Source organism: Onychostoma macrolepis, chromosome 04, assembly GCF_012432095.1.
Source record: "Onychostoma macrolepis isolate SWU-2019 chromosome 04, ASM1243209v1, whole genome shotgun sequence".
NCBI lineage: Eukaryota > Metazoa > Chordata > Actinopteri > Cypriniformes > Cyprinidae > Onychostoma > Onychostoma macrolepis.
This window is the reverse complement of record NC_081158.1, coordinates 13,646,863-13,667,836: the sequence shown is the minus strand read 5'-3', so window position 1 is coordinate 13,667,836 and position 20,974 is coordinate 13,646,863. Positions and strand designations below refer to the sequence as shown.

The 20,974-nt window shown below is 35.9% G+C and overlaps 1 protein-coding gene across 1 annotated transcript; it reads right to left on the bottom strand.

Moving 5' to 3' along the window:
* Positions 1 to 116: 116 nt before the first annotated feature.
* Positions 117 to 14,740, bottom strand: LOC131538977 (gastrula zinc finger protein XlCGF7.1-like). Its single transcript, XM_058773204.1, has 4 exons — positions 14,701 to 14,740; positions 13,846 to 13,928; positions 12,952 to 13,328; positions 117 to 2,949 (listed from the first exon to the last, which is right to left on the bottom strand). The coding sequence occupies exons 3-4, from the start codon at positions 13,121 to 13,123 to the stop codon at positions 2,159 to 2,161; spliced, it is 963 nt and encodes a 320-aa protein (XP_058629187.1). The 5' UTR covers positions 13,124 to 13,328; positions 13,846 to 13,928; positions 14,701 to 14,740; the 3' UTR covers positions 117 to 2,158.
* Positions 14,741 to 20,974: the final 6,234 nt, after the last annotated feature.

Genomic DNA, 20,974 nt, shown 5'->3' with positions numbered 1-20,974 from the left:
AATCGCGGATGCAGCGCGGATCCGTCACTGCGCGCAAGTGGACGCCGATACGAGTCCGTTTCGCGGATACGTTCCGGAAGCCGCGATACCTCCGCGGCGGATCCACCGCGGAGTCCTTTTGCTGTGTGGGGCACAATAGAAAATAAAAAAACCTTTTGGTGAAGTATAAAGAGATGAAGGCTGCAAATAAAAGAAATAAAATAAGTAGTCATGAAGGTGACAATCAGACGTAGCCCGGATTCAACTGCAGTGTAAACGTAGCATTGATTTCACACTAGGGCTGTGCGATTAATCGAAATCGAACCGCAATCGCGATTTGAGATGTTGCGATTTTACTAATCGCAAAGTCTGCGATGTGGACGCGAAACAACGCAAAAGAGCTCTGTAACACAGTTCGTAGATCGGGAAGAAGGAGGCGGGAACCGGCGAACATTTAAACAACGTTTTAATAAAATAAACAAACATAAAAGTAAAGCGGCAGCCCCTCACGGACGACTGCCGCACATAAAATACAAAATAAAAGTCCAGGCCTGGTCCTCTCTCGTCTTCCACTGTCGTCACTCCTCCTTTTATCCTTCCGGAGCTCCTCCGTGGGACTCGAGACCGGCGAGTGGTGCAGGTGTCGCTCATTATCATTAACTCCACCGGCCTCGCTCCGTTCCCACGGCTCTCGGCCCCGCCCCACTCGCCACAAGCTCCCTTATCGGTTCTGCTTTTAGTACTGGAGAATAAAATATACATTTTCTTATTTGTTTTTATTAGTACATGAACGTTATCTTACACATTTTATCTCCCCAACAGATTCTAATTTGAAATAAGTTTATAATGCATGTTCGCTATTCCCAAATCAGAAGACCGCACACACAGCCTGAGTCTCTGAATGCTTCTCATACTCGCTCCTCTCTGCCCCACGCGGTGCATATCCCGCGTCTCACGGACGAGCAGTTTACACTTGCCGCACACACGCAGCCTGTTTCGTAATGCTTGTTTATACTCGTGGTCTTGAGCCCGGCTCCGCACGAGCGCATCTGGCAGTATGGACGAGGCTTGACGCACGTGTGCAACCTGTGTCAACTCGCGCCTGGCTCCGCGTTTGAAACAAATGTAAATTCAGTCTAACTGCTTTGCTAATTTCACTTGGATGAAATGAAACATTCAGCACATTTTCCACTTGTTCTTAAAATCCCAAATACTTAGGCTGATTTATTCATTTTTATGTAATACTTGAATAATTGACTAAAGTAATAAAGTTCTTTATTTACACAAAATAAACAAATCTTTCTGGTGAAATTCAGTAATTAAGTAAATTCTGTAAAAGTAGTAATACCATTATAATCTTTCCTGCTGAAAAAACAATAGAACCCCTCCCAAAACACAATAGAAAATGTAATGGGTTATAATTATAAATGGTTATAATGGGAATTGTATTGGTTTTAATATAATGGTGTCTACTGGCATTTGATGGATTCTATTGGTGGGATGTAATCTGGCAGATGGGAACCAGTAGAACAACAGTAATTCCTATTGCAATAATGCCTAAAACACACTACAAAAAGAAATTGTGTGATGGTTTCTATTGTTTTTTTTCAGCAAAGAACAATACCCATACTGTGCTGCACACTACTGACAATATTGAGCTGAAGCTTAACTTTGCAAAATTAAAAATCGCAAATCAAATCGCAATCGGTCCAAAAAAAAGAAAAAAAAAGTTGCAATTAGATATTTTCCCCAAATCGCACAGCCCTATTATTTCACAACATTTTTCTTGTCACACTCTTTAACTAAGAGAGTCTAACAAACAGAATCTTACATTTGTGTATCTATGTGAAAAGGGAAAAAAGTATTACACTGACAAGCAGCAAAACTAGCTGTTTTGTACAGCTAAAAATAGCTGGACGCGGATGAGACTGGAAGCCAGTCCCATAAGAATTACAAATGGCCACGCCCATTTTTACTGCAAGAATATGTTGGATATGTGAACCTAATTTTACACTGAAGGTATGTAAAAGGTTTCTCTCCAGTGTGAACTCATGTGATCCTTAAGGTTTTCTTCTCTTGAGCAACTCTTTCCACAATGATTGCACATGAAAGGTTACTCTCCAATGTTAATTTTAGCACGTTTCTTAAGGTGTTTCTTGTCTGTGAAACACCTTTCGCACTAATGACATATAAAACTGTTCTCTCTTGAATGAATCCTAATGTGATAATTAAGGCTTTCTTTATATCTGAAACCCATTCCACACTGATCACATGTGAACGGCTTCTCTCCAGTGTGAATACTCATGTGGGAATGAAGTTGCTTTTTCTGTATAAAACTCTTTCCACACTGAATGCATTCAAAGGGATTCTCTCCCGTGTGAATTTTCATATGAGTCTGAAGGTTTCCTTTTAATCCGAAACTCTTGCCACACTGGTGGCAGGTGAAAGGCTTCTCTCCAGTGTGAACTTTCATGTGGGCATTAAGGAGTTTTTTCAGTGTAAAACTCCTTCCACACTGAAAACAATTGAAAGGCTTCTCTTCACTGTGAGTTCTCATGTGAATCTTAAGACCTCCATTTCGTATGAAACTCTTCCCACACAGTTCGCAGGTGTAAGGTCTCTCTCCAATGTGAATTCTCATGTGGGCATTAAGATTTTTTTTCTGTGTAAAACTCTTTCCACACTGAGAGCATATGATCGGCTTCTTTTCATTGTGAATTTTCATGTGGACTTTAAGGCTCTCTTTTTGACTGAAAATCTGTCCACCCTGTTGGCAGGTGAAAGAGCTCTCTCCAGTATGGATTCGCATGGGGGAATTAAGGTTGGTAGTTGGTATTTTTTGTGCTTCTTTTCGTGAAGTACTCTTTTCAGTCTGTGAGGAACTAATCGATTTTTCTTCAGTTTTGAAATCATGATGTTTCTCTTCCGTTTCATTCAGTTCTTCACTCTCCTCTTTCAGTGCCATCAAGTCTGAGGTGAAATAAGAAAAATACAAGTTAAAACCAGTTTAATGGCACAAAGCAACAGACATCAAAACATTTAGACTTGTGCTGTCAATCAATTAATAGTTCATTAATTGCACATATTCAGTAATTAATCACATTAATCTTTTTTTTTTTCTCCAAATATTATTTTTGGCATTTTAGCCTTTATTATGACAGGACAGTAGCTTTATTTATATGTTTCTATATTAGAAGATTCAATGTGAGATTATGACTATATATATATATATACAGTCATGGCCAAAAATATCGGCACCCTTGATAAATATGATCAAAGAAATCTGTGAAAATTAATCTGCATTGTTAATCCTTTTGATCTTTTATTTTAAAAATTCACAAAAATCTAACCTTTCATTGGATAATAAAAATTTAAAATGGGGGGAAATATCATTATGAAATAAATGTTTTTCTCTAATACACATTGGCCACAATTAACGGCACCCTTTTATTCAATACTTTGCAACCTCCATTTGCCAGTTTAACAGCTCTAAATTTTCTCCTATAATGCCTGATGAGATTAGAGAACACCTGACAAGAGATCAGAGACCATTCCTTCATCCAGAATCTCTCCAGATCCTTCAGATTCCCAGCTCCATGTTGGTGCTTCTACTCTTCAGTTCACCACTCATTTTCTACAGGGTTCAGGTCAGAGGACTGGGATGGCCAGCAGAAGCTTGGTTTTGTGCTCAGTGACCCATTTTTGTGTTGTTTTTGAGGTTTGTGTTTGGATTATTGTACGGTTGGAAGATCCAAACATGGCCCATTATAAGATTTCTAACAGAGTCAGTCAATTATTTATTTTTTATCTGTTGGTATTTGATAGAATCCATGATGCCATGTGTCTAAACAAGATGTCCAGGACCTCCAGCAGAAATATAGGCCCACAACATCAAAAGTACAGCAGTATATTTCATTGTACACATGGGGAACTTTGTGTACAATCTTGAGTGTTTGCTGCTAAAAAACTAATTTTTTAGTTTCATCTGACAATAGAAGCCAGTCCCATTTGAAGTTCCAGTCGTGTCTGATAACTGAATATGCTGGAGATTGTTTTTGGATGAGCTCTGAGAATTTTTCTTGAAACCCTCCCGAACAACATGTGGTGATGTAGGTGCTGTTTGACTTTTTTTTTTTTAAGGTTTTCCGACCCCGAGACTCAACTATTTTCTGCAATTTTCCAGCTGTGGTCCTTGGAGAGTCTTTAGCCACTCAAACTCTCCTTCTCACCGTGCATTAGGACGATATAGACACACATCCTCTTCCAGGCTGTTTCGTAACATTTTATGTTGATTGGAAATTCTTAATTATTGCCCTGATGGTGGAAATGGGAATTTTCACTACTCTAGCTCTTTTCTTAAAGCCACTTCACTAATTTGTGAAGCTCAATTATCTTTTGCTGCACATCAGAAATATATTCTTTGGATTTTCTCATTGTGATGGATGATTAAGGGAATTTTGGGCTTTGTTTTCCCTCCTATTTATATTTCTGTGAAACAGGAAGCCATGGCTGGATAATTTCATGTTCATAATCACCCTGGAGTGCTCAAAATTGTGAATATGAATGGGAATATACTTCAGAGATATTTTACTCAAGAATTTCTAGGGGTGCCAATAACATTTATTTCATAGCGATATCCCCCCCCCCCCCCCATTTTAAATTCTTATACAATGAGAGGTTAGATTTTTGTGATTTAAAAAAAATAATCTGCATTAATCCTTTTGATCTTTTATTTTTCACAGCCTTCTTTGATCATATTTACCAAGGGTGCCGATACTTTTGGCCATGACTGTATGTAGTCATAATCTCACATTGAATCTTCTAATATAGAAACAACATAAAGACTGTGTATTTAAAATAAATAGTTTCGTAGCATCTTTTTACCAAATAGCCTATTATTAATGAATATCATTGATACCGATGTTACTGATGTTTCTATAAATGCATTTCCCCTCAATTTTATCCATTAATTATAGCCATTATTGCTGTATACTTGAAAGTCTTTATTTTTGACATTTCAAGGACTTTTAAAAGAAAAAAGTGAACTTATACAATTGATACTTTATGTGAGGATTGTTTTATGCATAAACTATAAATTGAATGTAGACTAATCTTTATTCAAGCTATAAAATTTTATCAGCAAGCAGTGCAAAGCAGTGAGTGATTTCTTTTTCTTTTATTTGACAAACTGCAACAGGTTTCACTTTAATGCTGCATTCCCAGCCTGGTTTCATTGTTTATACATAAGTATTGATCAGAGCATGTGAGCGGAGTGGAGCGGGGATCATAACGGTCATATTTCTGAAGATTCCGCTCCGCTCATTCAATACGCTCAGCACCGCTCACTCAACCCAAAATGCCGTTTGGTAATTTGCTAGTTTGAGAATCTGTGGAATAAGCAATAGTTTGTTTAATGTTTCTAAAAGTAAATTCTAAAATCCTGTAAAGATTGACAGACGTTTTAATAGACCACATTTCCCCGCAGTTTTGGTCTTTTAGAAAGTGCGTTTCTTTTATTAACGCCACTAAATAATTCTTTAGGTGCATTTCATCTTGTGTGTGCTTTTCATGGGCCTGACAAGCAAGGTGTATTTTGTGAAATTCTATGTGCATTTATTTCATCTTGTGTTGCACAATAACAGAAGCTGTGTTTTCATGGAAATAAAGTAGGCCTAACGAAAATCAAATATAGCCTACTTTTTCAGTTATTAATTTTTTTAGGAAGGTTTGCCAAGTGGCTTAAAAAACAAGACACGTTTTTAAATGTATTAAATTTAAATTATTAATTTAAATTAATAAAATTAATTTTAAAAAGTGCAAGCTGAACGTCACCCTGAAACATAACTGTTACGAATTTAATTATAAACTCGTATATAAAACTCGGGGGCATGGTTTACTGGTGAGCGTGAGCGGAACATTAGCGGAGTGTTTGCGTGCAATCAGTCATTCACGGCAAGAGTGAAACGTTTGAAAGTGTGGGCTCACGTACTGTTGGGGTGCGCGATATTACGATTTTTGATCGTGGACGATAAAAATGTCTCCATGATCTGCTTTTGAAGAAATATCGCAGTATTGATAAAATGTAAACAATACCCATCCCTAGTGGTCAGTGTGTGTACGTGATGTGTGATTGGCTGGAACTCATTGTGGTTGGAAGTGGGACATTTCAACATGAATATTCCCACATCCAACCTTGTCTAAAATGCAGCATAGAAGCAGTGTTGTCTCTTTAAAACCTGTTGCACATGTATCTGAGACGCAACCGATTTTCTCCCAGTTCTTTATGGTCATTTACATCTTTTTCACTCATTTAAGACTGTTTACGAGGCCACTACTCAGAGAGATGCTTTAAAGACAGTGCGGCAGTACCGAATTAACATCATCCTTATTGTCCTTGATAGCATGTTTATATAGTGAACTGAAACGCTATCCAAAGGATTCCAGGAAAAACATGGATCCTGCGTTAACTGCATTAAATATCTTTGACACATTAAACTGGGAAGAAAATGTAAGCACACAATTAATGCATTATTTTTGACAGCACTAATTTAGACATGAAAAGCATCAAATCCAAACACGTATGCTAGATCCTGTACCTACTAAACGAAGTGTAACTTGTAATCTCAGAACCTCGTCAATATTTTTAACTCTGCAGCTGTAGTTGGGAAGTGTCCTAAATAAAGCAATCAAAATTATTCAACCCCCTTAACCTGCAAGACATCTTACTGCAGAGAACAAAATTTTATGAAAACACTTCAACAAAGGCATCAGTAAATGATTAGATTAAGTTTAATACCAATTTGACTGATTCTGAAAAAATGATGTTGACGAGTAATGAAAAAAACAAATTGGCCCTAAACATTCATGTACAAAATTATTCAATTTCTAGAAGTCAAATTTAGTTCAGAATCTTTTGTTCTTTTTAACCTCCAATAAACACTGCTTGTATGTGCCTAGAAGCTTCTGTAACATCTCTACTACAATCTCCTTGCCTGACAAAGCTTCCAGATCACTGATAAACTTTGGTTTTCACATTGCCACTGCCTTCTTCAAATTCCACCAGATGTTTTCAATGAAATTTATGCTGCCTTCACGTGCTAGCGGAAATTTCCTATTTCCAATTTATGAATTCGTGATTACGAGCTTGTCGTATTCAAGTGCTTTAATGTCAGAAAGGATAAAATGTAGCATCCCACTGGTTGACAATCATATAAACATTCACCACGCTATACATGCAGTTTGCTGACAATTCTGGAATTTCGGTCAAAAACATGCTTATTTCAGTGCTTATAAAACATACAATATGCTTCGAATGATCGTTCATATCTAGCCTATAAATACACTACTTTAGTGACAAGACAAAAGGATGTAGTTGTTGTGAGATCAGCATTGACAGCAGCAATGGTTGTCCCCTCCACCATGTTTAAAGTTTATGACCCGCCCAACTCGGAAACTCTGGTATCAAAATTATTTCCGAATTTACCAGTAGTAAATACGACTTGAGAGGCTGTTCACATCCAATTACCAATTAGGAAACTCGTATTTACGATAATTCCGATAGCACGTGAAGGTAGCATTAAATCTGGAGAATGAACAGGCCACTCAAGAACATTCTTCAGGGTTCAAGCACTTTTCAAGCACCTTCAAGGTGCATTTTCAAGCTTTTCCAGCACTTTACAACTGTGGTAAATTACATGTTTACATACATGGGCCTTCTTGAGTTCTTCACTTTAAATCAAATGTTATTGTGCTTTTTAAAAGCCACTTGTCTGGATTGCATATAACATTGCCTAATATAAATAGCTAACATTCAGTATATAAATATAGTAAAAAAAAAATATATATATATATATATATATTTTTTTACAGGGGATCTGCAGGATTTTTAAAATAAAATTTAAGGCTTGTTAAAACCTGCACAAATAAAACGAATATTGTATCAGTGGAGTAGGGCAATGTCAATGGTAACATGTTTATTACAGTGATTTTATGGTACCAGTCATAAATATGAGTTTGCAGTTCAAATACAGGTTTTTCACAAATACAAAAAGTTTTATATATTGATAAACCTCACATTTTGGCCTACTTTAAACTATTTTTAAGAAATGGGATTAGTCAAAAGTAAAAAATACTTTCCCATTTTAAAACACACACACACACACACACACACACCTTTCTTTGTTAATCTTTGGATTTTTGAAGGCACATTAGAGATTTTCACATTGTTCTGAACAAAAACAGCTAATTTTGTCAAGTTTCCCCGGTAACATGAACCAGCACTGCACTCATTAACGCTACATTATATGTAGGCAAGATGAAATTAAAATTCCATCAAAACTTTTCTGAGGGCACCCGCACCTTTGAGATGTAATGGATTAAGGGTATAATAATTATATAAATAATATAAAAATCATCTCTAAAAATCAGATGATTTTATCTTTAAAATGTTTTACTATGTAGTGTCCTTTAATTTGGAGTAAGAGAAACTGGAGGAGTGGCTTTATTGCGTCAGAGACGTGTCACTTTGCTTGAAGCTGATTGATCAAATTTCGGTTTGAGATCTCTAAACCAGAACATAACCTGCCCCAGAGAAGGTTAGCTGTGGAGCGCAAGTTACTATGGCGATGAACACTGGATTTTAGGTACCATGAAAGTGGTTTGGCTTTTTGCAGAGTTGGCACAAACTAAACTTACCTGGCTAGACAGCTAAACCAGCTTCATGGTACAGGCCCCCAGGACTTTCCACCACTGACCTTGACAGCTATCGGTACAAGACAATGGGATACAGAGGAGTCCTCTGCACAATCTGACTTTGTTGCAGTCTGGAATTAAACCATACCTTGCTGGTTTCGTCTGGCCAGAGGAGAAGTGGCCCCCTGACTGAGCTGAAAGTTGTTTTTTTTTCTCCATTTCTGTCACTGATGGATAGAGATGCACTGATAATGAATTTCTCTGCTGCTACAATAGCCTATTATTCAGAATTATATTTGCCAATATCAAAATCGAGTTTGATTTTCTAAAGGAAAAAATAATAATAAAACAATCTCTCCTAACCGATGCCGTTAACTACACAGGGAACCCTATAATTTGGTACATTGCTATAATATTAAAGGTTAAAATCAACAACACAGAGCTATTTTATTCAACCGTTATTTATTTTCAGATATCATAATTACACTCAAATAAAAATTGAAATGGCTGTTTACAAATCATTTGCAAAGTCTTCATAAGTACCTGACTTCAGATTTAATAATAATAGTTTTAGTAAAAGATTTAGCCAGATTTAGTAAAAAAAAAAAAATCTCCTCTTTAGTGTTGTTCTATAGCTAATTAATGAACTGTGAACAATGGATAACTTTACTGAGGTAAATTCCACATTAAGTGATATACTTATCATAGTTTGTTATCTTTCCGCAGTTGAAACACTGATTGAGTGATTACATCAGACATGATACATTTTGGTCAGCTATACTATATCTTTTAACGTTCATTCTGCATTATAATTTACTAAACTGGAAGAGACTCGTGCTCCGCGCTGCTGCTTGAACTGAGGTGCTATAGCGATCTATCACATCACATTTAAAAGCATGAAAATGCCATTCATTGTTTGAATTTGACCCTGATCATCAGCTGATGGCCGATAATGAAATAAATACGGCTGATACTGATTATTGGCCGATACATCAATGCATCTCTACCGATGGAGTACAGGAGTTCCTGGCCACTGTCTCCTTTGGCTTGCTTAGTTGGGGACATTTAATTTCTAGCAATATTGTTGGATTGACTGATTGCAGACACTATTAGAAGAGAGCTGAACTGGACGAAAATGACTTCTTGTCCTCTTGCATTATTGACAAACTATTATCCAGTTTGACACTGTAAAGCTGCTTTGACATGATCTGTATTGTATAAAGCGCTATATAAATAAAGGTGACTTGAATGCCATACTTGTCTAGTGTTCTTCTTATAATCAAATCTTAAATATGTCATTCATGTTGTTGAAATATTTCAACAATCTAAACCAGGGGTGTCCAAACTTTTTTTAGTGAGGGCCAAATACAGAAAAATAAACAAAGGGCCGGGCCACACACTAGAGGTGACATATTGACACATGAATACTGTGTTTTTACGACCTGGCTTGTTACTCAAGGTCTCAACATAAAAAGGAACACAAACAAACAGTTTAGGTTTTAAATAAAGAACTGTTTATTATTAAAGTCAAAATTGTCTAGGAGGTCAGTTGTGTGTGTTTGCAAAGAGTCAGGTTAATAACTGGAACTGCAAGCTCAACCCTGCCTCTGTGACTTTGATGAGGCACTGCTTTATGAAACCACCGTCTGAGAACGGTTTGCCGTGCTGGGCAATAAGTTTAGCGACTTCATAGCTTGCTGTTGTGGCGTTTTCCTGTATTTTGTTAGCATGAAAAAAAAAACTGTTGTTGAGCTTGCAGGCTAGCTGCCATTTGCTTGACTTTCTGTGTTCGTTCAGCACCGGTGTACGATGTGTAGCTCTGATGTTTGGTTTCATAGTGCCGACGGATATTATAGTCTTTCATCACAGCAACATCTTCATTGCAAATCAAACAGACACACTTTCCGTTGATTTCTTTGAAAAAATATTCACTTTCCCACCGTGTTTGAAATCTTCTACACTCACTTGCTATTTTTCGTTTCTTGGGTGCTGCCATTTCTGGTGACTCGCGGTAAAAGTTTTTCTTTGCTTAATTTTGTTTAGTAGCGGTTACCTGGTAACGGTTGAGAAGCACCGTTTCCATGGCTGGCTCCATCTAGTGTTGAAACTGAGAAGTGCAACAGTGTTGAGCTCGAGGTTCTTGTGTGGGCCATATTCAATTATATTTTCAGAATTTGCTGCGGGCCAATAAAAACTGGACAGCCCACGGGCTGTAGTTTGGACACCCCTGATCTAAACTAATCCAAACCTGAAATAAAAGCTGAAATAAAAGACTAAAGTAGTGAATCACTGTAGTTTTATAGATTTCAGAAGGCCATTCTTACAATTTTCTGAAGCTCAATGAGTCAAAAACAGAACTTTTATTTGTCGGTATGCCAACGGCTTTGCATAAATTAAATAGTTCTCATTTTATTACTGTTTGTGCTTTTCTACTTGTATATATGCTTCCCTTGAAGGACATTTTCATTATAACTGTTATGCTAATGATACTCCACTCTATATTTCTCCACAACCTGACAAGACTTCACAACTCTCCAAATTTAAAAATATCAAATATAGCCTACATCAGTGGTTCTCAAACTGGGGTACGTTAGATGACCGAGGGGGTTACACGAACAAAATTCTGAGTTTTGGCATTCATTTAATTCTACCCCAACTTAAAGTAACATTAAAACCGAACATGTATTTCTGACAAGCAAAATGCCACGTCTAATGTAAAAACAGGAAAATGGGAGTGCCATAAATGGTCAAATACATGATACCCAATCAGCTTACCTCATCTTACCTCAACTGACGGCATCCACGCAAGCAGCGTGCATGTGATAGGATTATAAGTAACAAATAGCATCATATATGTGACCCTGGACGACAAAACCAGTCTTAAGTGTCAATTTTCTGTAATTGAGATTTATACATAATCTGAAAGCGGAATAAATAAACTTTCCATTGATGTATGGTTTGTTAGGATCGGACAATATTTGGCCGAGATACAACTATTTGAAAATCTGGAATCTGAGGGAGCAAAAAAAAAAAATCGAAATATTGAGAAAATCGCCTTTAAAGTTGTTAGCAATGCATATTACTAAACAAATATTAAGTTTTGATACATTTACGGTAAGAAATTTACAAAATATCTTCATGGAACATGATCTTTACTTAATATACTAATGATTTTTGGCATAAAATAAAAATCGATAATTTTGACCCATACAATGTATTTTTGGCTATTGCTACAAACATACCCATGCTACTTATGACAGGTTTGGTGGTCCTGGTCACATATGAGCTCATCTCAGTCTCTGTAAAAATCCACCTGTTACTGAAGATCTATTGAGAGTTTGTTCCTCACATTTAAGTTGTTTGTCTTAATGTGAAGGAGATCCCACACGTGTCACACGAGTTCATTTCTGATGACAGAAGATGTGAAAATCACAACAGCTGTTTTCTTCAAGCCCGGCTCACACCGTGTGATTTTGGCCACGATTTGGTCGTTTGAGACAAATTTTGAAATTCCTAAAAGATTCCTATAATCTGAGGCTAAAATCAGTAGTCTTTAATCGCTGGATTGACATTTTCACCAATGATCAGATTTTACCTCAAGCTGGCTGCACACTAGACGATTTTAAAATCTTAACCGATTTTAACCGGGTGATGTTCTCTGCTTTCACAGCATGTTTGTGGCTGCCAGGTTTCAGCTGTAGAAGCACGCAACATCTGGTAGGTGACACTTGCTCGCTCTCATTGGCTATTGTGGGTATCACGTCAGAGGCAGCCCGATCAAGAGTCGTAAGTATCAAGCATGTTTGATATTTACGATTTGAGTTCGGGGATGATCGGTTTCAATCGGGAACAGTTAAATAATCGTAACAACAGCACACAATAGAGGATTTTTTTGACAAAAAAACCCCCAAACAACAACAAATAAATAAATAAAAATTCGCTTGCGACAAGCTGCGAATCGGGCCACACCCCCTGATCATTCAGGGGTGCAAATCGGGCAAAGCGGCCAGCTTCAGTCAAAATTTTGGCAGTGTCAGAAGATTTGGCAGTGTGATTTCTCCTATGGCAAACGTCAAACTGTCTCGGTTTTTCAAGACAAGCCATGATCAGAATTAATGCAAGAGTTTCTTCTATCCGCCAAAAACTCCGGTGCTCCCGGCCACTGCTCACAGAACTACTTTGTTTAGGCTACTTCTGTATTATTTTATCTCCATTTCTGTAGAGCTGGACACTTTAACAATGATCAAATGAGTGAAATCAGCTTTGAAAAAGAAAACCAACCTGTTTGTTCCTCAGTATCTTCATGTTTGACTCTGAATGTTTCTTCAATCTTCATGTCTTCACTCTCCTCTTTAATAAACACAATGTTTATTTGTTCCTCAGTATCTTCATGTTCGACTCTGAATGTTTCTTCAATCTTCATGTCTTCACTCTCCTCTTTAATAAACGCCATCTTTATAATAGTGTGTCACGTCAAACTCAGTTGCTTCAGCAGGAGTTTTCATGTGTGTTTGGACACTTTTTCCTGTTTAAGATCAGAATAATTAACAGAAAGAAAAATAAATCCAAACTGAATCTCTGGGTGCATCTCAATCAGCTCCCTGTAGTCAGTACACTGGTGAGGGAGTCAGTCCAGTGAGTTAATGGCCTTAAATCACCTGAGGAGACAAAAACAAACAACAACCAAAACTGGCATTCATATTTATTGTATTTAAAAAAATATATATTTTCTGATTTGTAGATTATATTTAATAGATTCCACTCTCATGAAAACATTTGCAGTTGGTTTGTAAAAGTTGTCATTAAACATGTTTGTGTTTGTTGTTCTCGTTGCTGTTTTGAGCAGCAGGTGTCGACAGCGTGCAGCATTTCGAGCGATTCAAATCAGTGAATCATTTTATGAAGCAACTGATTCAGTTGACTCGGAGTTTCGAAAAGCGCCGTTTCTCCATCATTACTTGCCAGAGACTTAATTCGTGTTTATGATAAACTGATTCATAATAAAGGGTGCAAAATAAGACCGTTTCTGTTACTCATACAAATTATGTGTCATTAATGACAGTAGATAAAGCGTTACAGTGTTGCATTCTGCAGTAATGCATTTCACAGCTTTATATACAATTCTCTAAACGAGTTATGATTATTTAAACACTTTAAACGATTAAAAGCACATACCTTTTTTCAGTGGAATCACAGACGCAGGACCGCGGCGCTGCCTGATGATGTCATATCGCTAGACAAAATAAAAGTCTTTTCCGCTGAAATCATAGAATTTTAAATTAGAAAACAAATATAGGATGAATTGAAGGGATGATTTTCAGAGCTATCGAAAGCCCAAAGCTATCGATACAGTTGAGATGAGCTTGAAATCTAGTCTTATATCTGAATGTAAACAAATGTGAAGTGCTTTCACGTTTATGAACATTTGTGATATTCTCAATTGAGGAAAATACTTAAGCATCTTGGCTTTCAAATTACAGGATTGGAAAGAATTTGTAGATCACAATTAAATTTGTGGTTGCAGAGTGATTAAACCGGTTAATTTATTTACTGAAACCGAAACTTTATGTCAAAGTATTCATCATATTCCATCTATTCCATCTGAGTTTCTCCCCAGAACATAAGGCAATAAATTAAATTTCATCATTATTTGGTTAAATGGGATTTCATTAAAGGGGCAAAGGATTACATTGATGGTTGGTTTGAAAAAGCAGATTTTGGCTGTCTGAATGGAAATCTTGTAATTAAAATTGTTAAAATAATTTCTTCTAAATGTAAATGAAATGTGATTTCCCCAGATTATCTGTATTAACATCGTCGGTGTCTAATTTCTGCTGAAATGTAATATTAACAAACTCTCAGATTTCAAATATTCCCAGCCGGCATTTCAACGTTGATTCACCGTTGAATCAACGGTGAATTACCTTTCGATTCTGAAAAACGGATCAACGTTGATATTGTGACGTCGTTTAACGGCGGAAGTAACAACGTTGATTCACCGTTAAAATCGCGACGTTGTTTCACTCTTACCTTTCGGGTTATGGTCTTCTGTCGACGTTGAACGTTGAATTACCTTTCGATTTTGCAAAACGGATCAACGTTGATATTGTGACCCTGTTTCACCGGCGTACCTTTCAACGGTCGATCGTCGTTAAATGTCTAAGCAAGCATTCACTTTGGAAATTGTTAATATTGCAACTTAGCTTAAACGTCAACACTGAGATGTAAACTATGATTTTCGGTGCATATTTCGTGTTTTCAGTAACTAATAAAACTTGCTGTACATGATTTACAATCGGACGGCATAAAAAAAAAAAAGAAAATGGAAAATTAGATGTCCATAAATCTGCAGTGCAGGGATGAGATGCTTCATTTTCTAAAGAAAAACTTTTGAACAATTATGCCAAATGAAAAAATAATTTTCTTAGAATTTAAATATACAGTATATAGTAACACTTTCACAGAATTTCTTGAGAAAATTCTCACTCAACAACAAAGCACTTTATTAAGGGTTTAATGATATATCAGAATGCAGAGAGGAAAAGCTTTTCATTCTAATTTCATACACACTGCAAAGATTCACACAATATATATAAATAAATAATTATAAATATTGTTTGGAAACTTGCTCAAGTCTGTTTGACCAAAAATACATCCATACAGAAGTCACATAGATCGAAATATATTTTAATAAATATATTTTGATATTTAAATATCTTAAATTCAAATAGAAGAAAATATATTTTATAAAATATATGTAAATATATTTTGAAATGTATATTAAAAATATATTTAAATATAAAATTTTGGCCGTCCATATATTAATTTCTAATATTTGCTAACATATTACATTTCTGTACATGTAAATATATTAGATTTCTATAAATGCAAATATATTTTAAAGCATTAAAATATTCAATTAAATAAACTTAAACATGTTTCGTAGAATATATTCCCATTTACTCAAACTTTATGTAAATAAATTAAATCAAATCTCCACACATGTAAATGTTTTCATTATCGAAATTATAATTTGCCCCTTCATAATAAATAGAATACAAACAACATTTGGACACTGGAAAACTCTCCAGACAATGTAACTTAATATGTACATATTATGTAATATTAATAAGAGTACATTTATCAACACCAGTTCAGCATGAACCAACAAAATTATGAATGCTTATGATGTTTCTGGCACATAAATGAAAGATTATCCTTCTGTAAGCATCCAGGGTCAAAATATTATGCACAAATATGCAAGTCTTAGTAGGCATATAACACACTGTATTTAAATATTTAAGATCCATCATTAACTATGTACAATTTCTCAACTAATCACATTCTCCTCTATTCAACCAATCAAATTGGTGTTTGGTAAAGAGTTTTTGGCTCAAGATCTGCATTTAAAGTCACACCAGAGGTGTTCAGCTTGGATTAGGACTTGGCTTTCTGCAGACCAGTCAAGTTCTTCCACACTGACTAAATCAATCATTTCTTTTTGAACCTTGCCTTATTCACAGAGGCATTGTCATGTTAGAATAGAAAAGGGTCCTTTCCAAACTGTTGCTTTAAAATTAGAAGCACACAATTCCCAAGAATACCATTATATGCTTAAACATTAAGATTTGTACTCATGGAAATTACTAAAGTAGTCAAACCTGTTCATTAGAAGGGGGTGACCCAATACTTTTGGCAATATAGTGTATATATATATTATATATGATATAGTTTTCATTATATCTATAAATCAGGTAATATCTCCATGCACCTAACTCTGAAGAGAACACATAATATGCTAGTAGACAGCAGTCCTTGTGCGTGAGAAGTCTGGTGTGGACTTCTGCTGGACTGAAATTTAGTCTTTGGTGAACAGTTTTCAAGAGTGCAAATAAGATGTTAAGTTTTAACACTTGAACCGCCACGGGGTAAATTTGACCTGTGGCTGTTTTTCAAATGTACATAACAGATTTTCAACAAAACATTCAAGTCTTCCAGTCATTGGCTTTTACTAAAATTATGTAATTTACAATCCAATGTTGTTAAAAATTATTTAGATAAAACCAGATAAAAAAAAAAAACAGAGCTTTTAGACCTATAAGCGCCGCACGGATCAAATTTACCCGCTATATAATGCATGTATTTTCACGCTGTCATTTTCTTGACTCTTGTGTTTTAACATCGTACATTTCTAGGCAATGCCTTTCACTCACCGATATAGCGGTTATCAGTTTCATAAATAATGTCAAAATGACTAAAAGTAGGCGATTTATGGAAGGTAGGTATTAGAAACACTAAATGCCGTGAGTGATGGAGAGTCTGATGGTTAAGTTATGCGTCCTGGGTCGGCTCAGCATCTGACAGTGATCCAGACATCATATTTAGATGTTTTAGCCTAACGTTACTCATAATTGGTCAAACTTTGGTTTTATTATTTAATTTTTGTCTTGCCATATCGTTTATTGTTCGCTACTGTGTTGCAATAATTCGTCTGGCTGTTTCCTGAAGAAAAAAAATCAAAAAAATCTATTACATCTATGATGTAATGAATAAAACATTTTTTTTGGATTACCCAAAGTTTATTGGCGGTGTTCTATTATTCAAATTATGAATGATATAACTAAACAAATGAATAATTGGGCCTAGGTGAAGCTGTGCGCTTGAATTTGTCATAGCATCATCCTATGCAGTGTGGAGAATTATTATTGCTTGTTATTGTCTATTGGCTATTTTAGTAATTTAAATAACGTGGGTTATCCTAATATATTGATTAATGACATTGTATTATAATATTACACCACCCAAATATTTACTACCTTCTAATTTTCGTTGTCAGTGCAGGCTTTTTATTTTTTAGCTTACTGACCATTATGGATTAGTGTAGGCTGCATTAAAAAGTCTTACAGGGTAAAAATATAGCTGACGACTAGACATAATCATTTCATGACTCTAGACACTTCTTTGTGAAGACAGTGGCATAATACAGTGAAATAATATGTTCTTGAGCCAGGGGCGGATCTAGGGGTGGGGCCAGAGGGGCACTGGCCCCCGCTGAAATCTGATTGGTCCCTGAAGTGCCCCTGTCCTGTCACTCATCGCTGATTTACGTTAGTGTTAAGTCGTTTGAAATTCAACCTGTGCACCACATCTTAAGCTTTAATTGTAAATATGAACGTGCATGTGTATGTATGAATGAATGAGGCATTTATATATATGTACATATATATATGACATGTATAGCCCTGCATCATTGACATTACCAGATGGTACAAAACACCGCTCATTCAAGGACGTGCATTTATTGCATAGACGGCGCAAGAGCATAACGTAGGCTGCAGTAAGTGTCTAAAACGAATGTGCACAGTTCAAATGAATAATACAATTTACGCTATTTAACTTAATGCTGTTGAACCTACTTTACAAAGCAAACTTTTTTTCTAAAACAAAAGCTTGCCATTTCTCGGATGAAAGTTGCGTTCGTTACATTAGGTTCACATTTTCTTTCAGAATCATCACTGACATGTAGAAAAACTGTAGCATTTTGTTTAAAATGAAAGTAAGATAAAGATCCTCACGTCACATAGACCCGGTGTGCTAAAACTGTTTGGCTGAAAATCGTGGAACAGTGTGGAAAGTGCATAATATTAGTCTGTGTGGAAGCATGATATGATTCTCGGTAACACTGCAATAAGGGATGACACTATTACCGGTTTCACGATGAAATTTCGACAGTTACTTTTAATGTTTTACATTTTAATTATCATTAAAACTGAATTCGATTATTGCTGTAATGTATAGTGTAATTCACACTCGAAGCCAGAGGGCGCAGACTCATATTCATAGACGTTTTATGGCGTTTCAGCAAATACCATACATACGCATCACTAAATATAAATGAATATAAAGCAGATCTAAACGTTTTCACCGATTAAACATGAAGACAATAAACACACAATTGCGACAATATATTGTTAATCTGTGTTATTCAAGCCATCTCAGCTATTTTTTAAGAATAGTATATATTTATAATGCAATTCTAATAGACCTAGCCGTTACCTATGAAAATAATGAATTTTTTGCCTCATTAATAAGAAGCCTCATCAGATTGCATAAGTTGTTTCAAACACTCAGTGGCGTTTTAAAATGGGTTTTTAGTAAATATATGTGTTGGTAAGGGTGTCTATGCTGTCTAGTAGGTATAGGCAACTTAATAGGTTTTGGAACAAAGCTGTTTCTTTGTGTTGCTTATTTTATTTTTCTTTCTTTCTTTATTTGCTAGCTATGTTCGTAAACCATTTTAAACCAACCGTCATCACTCATTATATAGGTTAATAAATGCACTAAAAAATGTCTTTGAAAATAAATCTTGTGTGAAAGTGTGCAAAGAAAGTGTGTGGTTTTAAATAAAAAGAAGACAGATAAATAAAATAGAATTAGATTAGAGAGTGCTAGAGTTAGAGGGTCAAATAAAGATGGAAGAGATGAGTTTTTAGCTGTTTCTTGAAGATGGTTAAGGACTCAGATGCTCGGATTGAGTTTTGGCAAGTCATTCCACCAGGATGGAACAGTTCATGAAAAAGTCTGTGAAAGTGATTTTGTGCCTCTTTGGGATGAACAATAATGTGTTGTTCACTTGCAGAACGTAAGCTTCTAGAGGGCACATAAGTCTGAAGTACTGAATTTAGGTAAAGGGGTGCAGAGCCAGTGGTGGTTTTGTAGGCAAACATTAATGCCTTGAATTTTATGCGAGCAGCTATTGGTAGCCAGTGCACATTGATGAACAGAAGAGGTGTATCTATCTATCTATCTATCTATCTATATATATATATATATATATATATACACACACACACACACACACATATATACACACACACGCATACGCATACAGAAATATTTAAGCTGTTATTGTTAAAGTTTCCAAAGACTTGAAAGGTAAACTTGGCCCCTCTCTGTAAATGGTGGCCCCATTGTGGCCCCTGCTTCTAAAAAATCCTAGATCCGCCACTGTCTTGAGCCATATAAAAACAGTTGCCATGTGTGTGGGTAAAATTTACCCGCTGGCGCTTTTAGGTATACAGCGACCTCTGGCGGTTCTAGAGTTAAGTACCTTTCAGGCTTGTGTGAGGTTTCCACAAGCAACAAAGTCTACTTGAACAAACACTTTAGTACATTTAAAGTCCAGAAAATCAAACTTACAATTCCCACCTTCACCATCGATGTGGCATGGCAGATGACCATTACAGACTGTTTCACTTTGAAGTGAGGCACAGTCACGGTACTTGGTTCTGTCTTACCATTATGAATTTTAATTTCAAAGCACTTTTTTTATTATCATCTGTGTCTCGTTTTGAATTATGTTGTACCTCTCTGGTTGTCCTCATGCAGTGTTAAACGAGATGGCCTTGTAAGACATGCAGGACTCCAAAAATATTTTAGATTTATTTGATATTTTTTTTAATATCTGATAAACTTTTGAATGTTTGAGGTTTTACTTACTAGTCAGATGCTCATAGTGTCTTGGAGATGTTCTTCGACAAGAGGTCCCCTCCAATTCTGCTGCACGGCCATCAGCATGGAAGAATATAGGAACATAAACAATCTGTCACAGAGCCAACAATAGTATACAATGTCAGGTTTATTAGAAATAAACTACGGCAGGGGTGAAATGCAGAAATGAGAGAGAATAATGTACAGAATATACAAAAAAATCTTAAGAAATGAAGATTTACCTTTTTAGGTTTTAAAGATGCATGATGATATAGGTGAAATATATTGGGAAAAATGCATATAATTACACACCTCATCACTTTCCCCAGACTTAAAAACAGGGGTCACCACAGCTGGAGATAATGGAGATATATATATATATATATATATATATATATATATATATATATATATATGTGTGTGTGTGTATATGTATATATGTTGTAGTAGTAATAGACATTTACATCACAAAATATCAGGGAGTGACATTTATGTGATGTGAAGGAGGGTTGCTGTAAGTCCCCCAGAACTGGGTTTGTGGTGCAGGCGGGACGGGACTAATGACAGGTCATTGACTACGTTTACATGGACATCAGTAATATAATTATTTACCTTATTCTGAATAAGACAATATTATGATTAAAGTGTTTAAATGAGTTGCTTTTAGAATAATCCTTTCATGTTCCCATTTTACATGTTATAGTGCATAGATTGATTAATGGCATGTGTCATTACGTCACCAATCCGACGTCCCTTCCAGAATTCCACGTATAAACATATAGTTCGTCTTTTATTTGCCGTCAAACGGTTGACC

Excerpts from the sequence above, each read along its gene's own strand:
- LOC131538977 (XM_058773204.1), bottom strand. The coding sequence starts at position 13,123 with ATGGCGTTTATTAAAGAGGAGAGTGAAGACATGAAGATTGAAGAAACA. Across the intron at positions 2,950-12,951 it reads AGATACTGAGGAACAAACAG|ACTTGATGGCACTGAAAGAG; the intron begins GTTGGTTTTCTT and ends ATTTCACCTCAG.